This window comes from Condylura cristata, unplaced genomic scaffold, assembly GCF_000260355.1.
Source record: "Condylura cristata isolate star-nosed mole 26May11 unplaced genomic scaffold, ConCri1.0 scaffold00023, whole genome shotgun sequence".
NCBI lineage: Eukaryota > Metazoa > Chordata > Mammalia > Eulipotyphla > Talpidae > Condylura > Condylura cristata.
In genome coordinates, this window is record NW_004567124.1 from 4,801,940 (window position 1) to 4,811,030 (window position 9,091).

The window sequence follows — 9,091 nt, forward strand, 5'->3', positions numbered from 1 at the left end:
TTCATCTTCCTGCCTTCCCTCGGACTGAGCTGCTTCTAACTGAAATGAAAACAGCTGATCCCTCAACATGGGGCCTGGGCCTGGTCCGGGCACTGTGTGGGAGCTCACCCCGAGAGCTGCCCGGTTGATGACTCCCTTGCCTCCTCTCTTGTCTGAGAGCTGCCTCGGGACCTGCTTCCGCCCTCCCAGGACTCAGGGTCCTGTGGTCTGCCTCCTCCTCCCTGGTCCCCTGGAGGTGCTGGTTAGAAGGCACATGGACGTCACTGAGGTTAGAGCAAGGGACCAGGGCAGGTTAGTGAGGAGGCCTGCCAGGGAGGAACTGCTCCAAGGCCTCAGGCCTGGCGCCCACATCCCGAGATGCGCCAGCCTCCTCACTCCTCCCTCCTGGAAGAATCCCTCCCTGTTCATAAGCGGCTCACAACTCACCCTGTGCAGGGAGGGAACCTGAAGTATCCCAGCGGAGCTGCTGCTTGAGAGGGGCCTGAGGAGAGTGGGAGTTGGCTACACACAGGTGTGTGGGATGCTGCCAGAAGGAAGAATTCATTCCTGCCCCTCACTGTTCTGGTTCTCAGCCTTCCCACAGGCCCTGGGGGCAAGTTTGGCCTTAGGGCTGCCAAGGACTTCGAGCCCCCCCCCCCAGCCCAAGGGCTTTTTGTGGGAGAACCCCTCAGGAGTGACCTGGCTCTGCATCTTCCCACCCTTCACCAGAGGGCAATTTAGACCTAAACTGGCTGCTGGAGGCCACAAATGGATGGGTTCCAGGGGGCTCCATGCACCCACATGTTGTGGGGAGAACTGTGTGCCTGTGAGCAGGACAAGGATCTGTTGGTTGCTCAGTGTTCCCTGGCCACAAAGGGAGAAAACCCCAGTTCTGGGACGTCAGGGCTGGGAGGTGCTTGGCGACTCGGTGTGCTCAGGCCCTGCATTGACCCATGTGGAAGCTGAGCCTCGGTGGAGCCACGCTTTGTCCCAGGTCACTTTGGAAGCCAGTCTCCAGGGGCTTCGATGCATCCTCTTGAGAGGGCTTTTGGAAGCCATTGGTTGGTGCTCTGCCTCTCGAATCCTTGGGGTGCTTGTCACAGAGCAGATCTTGGGGTCCCAGTCCAAAGGTACCGACACAGATCTTTGCACACGGAGTTTGTGTGCACCTTCTGTGCAGAGGACGGGACATGTGTGCACTTGCACGCTCCATGCCCAGCTTGGGAGCTGACTTCTGGAGCCTTAAAGAGTGGGGGTCTGAGTGCCAAAGTGTGCTCTGCTGCTTACCTGCTGCATGATCTTGGGGCAAGTCTTCTGGCCTCTCTGAGCTTTGGTTTCTCCATCTGTATGTAGAAGCGGCATAACCACAATGCCATCTGGCTCGCTGTGAAGATTAAATGTGCTGATAAAGTAAGATGCCTGGCATGTGACATCGCTTTTCCCTTTGTCCCTTGGCCTGGAGTTTGGGGTTAACAGGCTTGCTGCATGCATCTTCTCTGAGCAAGGATAAGCTTTACATCTGCTGGTGTCTGGCTCTTCCTCTGGCGGGGGGGGGGGGGGGGGGGGGTTTGCGGGGGCTCCTGTTGCTCTCCCTGCACTGAGCACTGACCCTGGGCAGCAGCCTAGAACGCCTCATCCCATTCTGCACCTCCCAGCCACAGGGACACAGCAGGCACCCCGGGAGAGGCAGAAGCGCTGTCTGAGGCTAAGTGGGCTGGAGGCTTGGAGAAAGGTCACTAAAATCCCAGTGGCTCCAGCACTGCCCAAGCAAACAAAAGGATGCCACACACAGGGTGAAGTCTTCGTGGGCAAGGGCCTGGGCCTGGGCCTGGGTGGGGGCCACGGCTCTGCCACTCTTGCTCAGTCAGTCAACAGACATTATTGTAAATTCTGTCCTTGGCCCGGTGTGTGTAAACAAATTAGAATCTCCGCCCTTGTGGAATGACATGGTGGTGGGGGAGGGGCAGGTACAAAATAAAATATAATCAATGGGCTTTCTGGGGGCCTGGGGGGTTAAGTCTCAGCGCTGCGACTGCTACTGCTTCAGTTCAATCCCCCCACCAGGGAGGTGACCCACATGGTGCGGCAGACCTCTTCTATCTCACCTGCTGCTCCCCTCAGCAGTGTATTTCAGCCAGTCTGCTTGATGTGCTCCCCACTCTATCTCAAGTAAATCTTCTCACTATCTCTCCTCTGTACCTCTAGCCTACATCCCAGTTCTTCTATGCAAAAAAATTATAAATATACAATTAATGGTCTCTCACAAAGTAACATGCAACGGGAATGAGTTCTGGGGAGCAGGTGTGGCAGGGGGCACTTTTAAACAATATGAGCCAGCCAGGACTCATTTAAAACACTTTTTATTGAAGCAACATTGATTTTTAACATGACATAGGTGAGGTGTCATTTGAACAAAGATCTGAAGGGTGTGGAAGTGGGTCATGGGGAATCAGGGGGGTTAGGGGGACAGTTCTCCAGCACCAGGTGCAAAGGCCTGTGTGGATTGGTGTAAGACCAGCTGCCAGTAACGAATCAGCAAAGTCACTTAGTTCTAGCTCATGTACAGTCCAGCGCAAGTAGACGGTACGTCTCCATCTTGAACATACCACCTGCTCCCATTCTCCTCACCAGCACCAGTCATGTGGCCCCTGTTAAGCGCAATGGAGACTGGGAGAGGCAGCCCCAGCCTGCGCAGCTGTATCTCGGGAACAGTCCTACACTAGGGAGGGAGGGAGAACCTTTGGGGTATGGTTGGCCCTGAGAGGCGGGGGGATGCCTAGCTGTTCAAGGATCCATGAGGAGGTGAGGTGGCTGCAATGGAGTCGGGGGTGAGGGGAGTTGAGGTCAGAGGTAACGGGGGTAGAATACAGGTCTTCACAGGCGTGTCCTCAGTGAGCTGGGTCCCTGTGGTTTCTGAGAGGGGACAGACACCACCTGCTTTGTGTTAACTGGCTTCCTCTAAGCAGCAGGGGCAGCGTGGGAGCAGGGGCCTGGTAGGAGGCTGGCAGTGGTCCGGATGTGGTGCCTCACACCAGGGTGAGGGGTAAACAATACATTCTGAAGACAAGGGTGTCACAACCTCCAGGTGGGCCAGGTTAGTGCTACGGAAGTCAAAACCGAGTCCCAGCATTTGGTCTTGGCAGTGGTGGGGGTCAGGGGGATGAAGGAAGGTGCCATATGGAGTGGGGAGCACGGTAGGGGAGGCTCTGAAGTGTGGGTGGCCCCGGGACTGTGCTTTTTAGATGTATCCACCCGCCACTCAGATCTCCACATGGAGGCCCAAGTCTTTGAGCCTGAGTTCCTGGCCTGTCAAGTGGGGGTAACCACACTTACCTGGTGGCTGCTTGAGAGGATTACCTGAGAGGGTGGCTATACCTGGCCAGAGGTGAAACAGGTTCTCTGGGCCTAGGGACAAGGGTTGCACCCACCCCCTTGGGGGTGGGGGGTGAGGGAGGTGGTAGTAGGGCCTCAAAACCACTGGGTTCTCTAGCCCTCCTTTCCCACCACCCAGATGGGGTTGTTCTGCTCCCCACTCCCAGCTCCAACCACTTCTGCCTTGGGGCTTGGTTTGTGGTGCTTGCGTACAGGTGCCTGGGGATGGGCGGCTCCAGGCACAGGGGTATGACTGAAACAGAGCCCAGCCCCCAATCCTGAGTGGGTAACACACTCCCTACATCGTGGACCCCCATTGTGGGGGAGGCGGTTACAAAGCACTGACACCTTTATTCCCATCAGTGATGCTGGCCTTTTACAGAGGAAAATGTTAGGAAAAAGGAAGAACAGGGACATGGTTCTTGATGCTCCCACCCTCCATACACCCCTACCCCCCAGTCAGTGCGTCCAGACCAGAGGGGAGGGCTTGCCCTGGCAGGGCTGGTCACCCTTGAGGGCGCCTCAGGCCAGGCCATCTTCAGACAGAGTCTAAGTTGAGAGCAGGGGGGCCCAGGCGCAGCAAAGCTCTTCTGGTGCAGACAGTAAAAGTAGAGGGGGTGCCACAGGTGGGTCCTCCCCTGGGCGACCAGTCCTGGGCTCTTAGCGCCCCTGCCAGGCTCACGGGGGCGCCTGCTGGCTCCGCCTCTCTTCCAGCGCCCTGCACACCCACATGGACACCACAGTGCTGTTTCCGTCGTTGAACTGCACAATGAACGGGTGGCCCTGTGGAGAAGAGGAGCAGGCGGTGACAGGCGTTCCCAGCAATGGCACATCACCACCCTGGCCCTGCTTCTTTGCTCCACACCTGTGAGAGCAGTGGGGACCAAGGCCCTAGTGTGGCGGCTGCCCAGCCAAGGCTCTGGATGCCCCATCCCCTGACCTCCCCCGACACCCCCTCCAGCCTAACCGCTGGGGGAGGGGAGGGCCCGTCCTTACCCTCCCCCCCCCCCCCCCCGTGCTGCCTGGGCCTTTCCCCTTCCAACAGCTGGTCGGCAAGGCCTGGCACCCGCGCCACCAGCCTTCCAGGCCAGTTGCTGCCCAGACACCAGAGAATCATATGTCAATTCTTTCTAGTTTCTTCTTTGTCTAGCGTTCTCCTATGAATAAGTCACCATCTGTGAGAAGGGGAGGCCTGAGTCAGGGCCAGAAAGGAGGGGTGCGTTGGTGTGTGCCGATCAACTCTGGGTCAGCCTGGGCTGGACTTTGAAGGGCTCAGTGCCACCTCCAGGTGGCCTGTTTGGGCTCTAGCTACTCAGCCCACAGGCAGGCCAGGTCCCCTCCCCTGTCCCGAAGCAGCAAGACTCCCACTCACACCTCCTGAGAGTTGCCAGGAAAGTCCAGCAAGAAACAGGTAACCAGAGGGTCATCCTGGTGACCCGTCTAATGTGAAAGGGGACTGCAAAGTGTCTCCTCCTTCCTCCTCAGTGGTCTCAGTTAAGGAATGTACATCTGGACGCTTCTTCCACTCCCCAAGACTGTGTAACCTCAGATTCAGGGAGCCAGTGTGTGAGCAGAAAGGGGCTCCCCGTTAGCTTCCCTCGACTGCCAGCTCCTCTGCTCCCTCCCCTTCCAGCCTGCCAGCTGCAGCTCCCCCAGCCTCCAGCTTTCTGAGGCCCTTCCTGCCCCCTCTTGGGCTGGGCTTTCAGAGCAGCTTTCCTGGTACATCTCAGCCTGACCCACAGCCCAGGGGCTGTCTCAACTTGAAAGTGAGTGGCCTTCAAGGGGCTCATCACCTAGCCAGGAGAGCTGAGGGTCCAGACATGAGATGCAGGTGCCCTGGCTGCCCTGAGCCCGGCTTGGGAGGGAATGGACCTGCCTGGACACCTCTCAGGAAGGAAGGAAGCACATCGGGCCTCCCCACCCTGGGCTGGCCAGAGTCCCTTTAGCCGGCCTTCCCAGTTTGGACAAGGAAAACCCCCCTGACAGGGGCAGCCTGCGTGGCCTAGCTCGGAGGCACACAGATCTCTGTGAGCTGGGCGGGGAGGAAGGGTGCCACAGCATCTAGGGTCCACAGCTGGGTGTCTCCGGCGAGCTTCCTGTGGCATCGCCCAACACACCTGCTGCAGCATCTCCAAGGGGACCGATGCTGAGATGCCGCTGGGGAAGGGGAGTTGGAGGCCAGGTTGGGTGGGCTTCCAGGAAGGCAGCACGGCCTGGGTGGCGGCTGGGGGCCCAGGGGGCTCTAAGTTGGCACCCACGTGTTCTCCCTGCCATGTGTGCCCTCCCTCGCTCTGCCTCCCAGGCAGAAGCAACTCCTCCCGAAGGCTGAATGAGCACTGTTCCTTTCGGAGGCTCTGGAGAGGTGACCTTGTGCCCTTCTGAAGAACAAAGGGAGAAGCTCAGGAGCGAGGGCCCCTCCTCCTCAGCCCGGGGAAGCACAGTGTCACTTTCCCAGAATGCCCGGTGACTTTGGGGCCCATATGCTCCATCTCTGTTGTCATCTGTTCGGGAACAAGCAGAGCGGAACTGCAGGAGGGAGAGGAGGCATTCCTCCACATCGCAGGAAGGCTTCTGGCTGCGCTGCAGGGGACATTTGCCCAAGTGCCTGGAGTCAGTAGGGAGCCGGTGGGCACCCTCTGCGCTGGCCTGGCAGCCTGGCGGCCGAGCCTCCACCCTTTCCGGCCCCTTGGCTGGGAGATGACTCCCACCTCCTGTGTGTCCTGATGTTTACAGCGCCCCAAGGGAGTGACTTGGACCAGTCGTTTCAGCCCCAGTTATTGCTGGGAAGATGAAAGGGGGAAGAGAGGGTGAGACGGAGAAGAGACAGAGACAGACAGACGGAGCTGGAGGGGTGAGCCGGGGCTGCCTGTGCATCTGGGCTGTGCCATGTGGACCTGAGAGCTGCGGGCAGCTTGGGCCACCGTGGGGCTGGGTGTGCCAGGCGCTGTGTGCAGGAGCCATGGCAGGAGGCCTCAGAGCAGTGCCCAGGCTGCATACCTCTGCCTGCAGGGCCCTCGAGCATCTCTGGGGCTGGGAGAGAGAGCAGCACTAAGTCACCAGGGGAGCGAGATCACCTCCACAGGTGAGGAGACGGAGGTCACAGGCTCACAGGTGATCTGCCTGGGCTCCTGGAGCTGGGACCAGACCACGAGTCCATGGAACCCAAACCCAGTGTTGGGGGGCTCACCCCAGGCTGACCTTGGGTGGAGCGGATCGAGCATCAATACCCACTGTAATCCCCCGTAGCCGTATTTTTGCCTGTCCAGCCAGTGGCGGGCCTGAGGCCCCAGCTGTGGATCTGAACACCCAGGTCTCTGTCATGGCGGCAGGTCACTCTCTCCTCCCATCAGTCCCATGTGGGAGGCAAGGAAGCAAATAATGACCCCATTTTACACAAGAGGAAATTGAGGCTTGGAGAGAGGAATGACTGGTTTGTGCTGGAGCTGAAATGGCCTTTACGCTGGCGTTCTCTGGCCTGTGCCCTACGGCAGGGTGTGCCTCCCCCTGCCCCCGAGGACAGTGGGCACCCCTTCGGCCTCTTGACACGCACGAGGCAGGGTCTCCTCGTACTTCACTGAGCAAGCAAAATCTGATGGACAATTCTGAGGAAAGATGAGACTCACTTGGCTGCCCTCAGAGGCCCAAGTTCCCAGGCGGCTCTGGTTGGGCCTGAGCAGATCCAGGCACAGCCAGATGGTCTAGGTCTCCGGCAAGGTCCAATACTGGAGACAGATGCAAACTGTCCACCAGATGCCGCTGAGTCGAGCAGCACGGATTGGGTGCCGCGTGCCGGGCACTTGCCATGGTCTACCCTGGTTTTTCCCAGGCTCACTCTGAGGTGCACACCCACCTTCCAGCCGAGGAGACTGATACTCAGGACACTGGCGGATGTGTCCAGGTCCGTGGCTGGGCTGCAGCCACATGTGGGTCTCTCTTCCAAATACCATGCTCAGGGTCAGGTACTCTTCTGTACCTGCACCCAGAGAGCTGACCTTGGGGGCTCCAGGTGGCCTGGGGAGGCCTGCAGCCTGCAGCCAGACCCTGCTCTGTGCTTGGGTGAAAGCACATCTTTTCTAGGAGAGGACTGCAGGAGCAGAGACGCTCTTGCACAGCACGAGCATGCTAGAAGGAGTTGTGGGAGTGTGGTGGGGCCCATCTCCCTGGAGCCAGGGTGCTCCTCGGCTGCTGGCCCCAACACCCCCCTCAAGGTGCCAGCCCAGATGCCCAGATGCTCTGTCCTCTATGTGGAATGTGTGAGCAGCCACTCCGCAGGGTGTGTGCCAGGCAGGAGCTGCTGAGTGATCTTGTCGGCCTTGTCGCCAGCCAGTGGGCGCCTCTCTCATTTTCTGGATTCTCTCAGGGCCAATTGAACAATTAAACGGGGGAGGGTTGAGGTATTATGGTCCACAAACTTCGCCACAGAAAGTGGAGACATAATGAAGGGAAAAGGATGGGATTGCAAGAGGTAGGATGGACCCAAAAGTGGGACGCGGGGGAGAGTGAGAGACAGTCAACAACAGGCGAAAGCGGCTGGCATCCACTGGTGCAGACACCCCGCCCCCCTTCCCCCCCCCACTGCCCCAAACTGTGCTGGCACCATGAAGGGCACTGGTGAAGCCAGGAACTCAAGGAACTATTCCAACCCGTCTCCCTCATCTGGGCATTCGTGACAGCATCTTGCTTGAGCCTGACTCTACTTCTGTAAGGATGTCCCTGCGTCGCCCGCCTGTTTCACCACACTGAGATGCCTTTCTGACCACGGGCGGCAAGACACCCCAGCTATCCCTGGCAGACAGTGCTCTTCACTTCTGCTGGAGGAGACAGACAGGGGGTCAGGTTCAGGCAGGACCAGTCCCTGGGCCGCCCAGGTGGGGCGGTGCTGCCTGAGACTTGGGTGTCTGGACTCCTAGTCCAGTGCTCATTCACTGACACCTGATTTTCTGCCCTCAGATGGACTTCAAGTTTCTCTCCAAATACGAATTTATCTACTTGGGGGTCTCCACACTTTCCTTTCTTGTCTAACTTTGTCAACACCTTGTGAATCACATTGTCTAACATCATGCAGGTGAATCATTAATACTTGGCTGGTGTGGTTCTTGGTCAGGAGTAGGTCCGTGGCCTGACAGAGGGATTTGTATGTTCTCTGCACTTGCGTGCACTCACCAAGCATCTGCTCTGTGCCACATGACCTTGAACCCTCCCAGGGTTCCCATCTATAGACATAATCAAAGCACTAGACCTTCCCTGGTGGTGCAATGGTTTAAAGCGCAGCACTATGAAGCTCTCCACAGCCACTGCAGCAGGAGTTCGAGTTCTATCCCCGGGCAGGGAGCTGACCCACAAGGTGCAGCAGACCTCTCCTGACCTGCCCGCTGCTGCCCTCAGTGTGTATTTCAATAGATCCATCTATTCTGCTCCCCACACTGTCTCTGGTGAATCTCTCACCCCTTGCACCTCTGGCCTGTACCCCAGTTCTTGTATGCAGAAATAAATACATTTTTTAAAAAGCCCAAAATGAGGCACCAAAACATGGAATTCCTAAGTCATAGAGCTAGAAAGTGGCAGACAGTGTCTGAATCCAGGACTTCCTTCTGCCACGGGGATGTTATCCTACTGTCCTCCCTAAGGCCAGGCAGACTCAGTATAAACTTCTACTTTTCTTTCTTTTTTAAGATTTATTTATTTGTGCATACAGAACTGGGGTACAGGCCAGAGGTGCAGGGGCGGCGAGAGGCTTCAC

The 9,091-nt window shown here is 57.9% G+C and overlaps 1 protein-coding gene across 1 annotated transcript in view; it reads right to left on the reverse strand.

Moving 5' to 3' along the window:
- Nucleotides 1-2,329: 2,329 nt before the first annotated feature.
- MAP2K5 (mitogen-activated protein kinase kinase 5) overlaps nt 2,330-9,091 on the reverse strand; it is a 244,151-nt gene continuing 237,389 nt past the window's right edge. Inside the window, exon 22 of the mRNA XM_004687642.2 lies at nt 2,330-4,134. Within this exon, the coding sequence (XP_004687699.1) occupies nt 4,030-4,134 (105 nt within the window). The 3' untranslated portion in view covers nt 2,330-4,029. The remainder of the gene's footprint in view (nt 4,135-9,091) is intronic.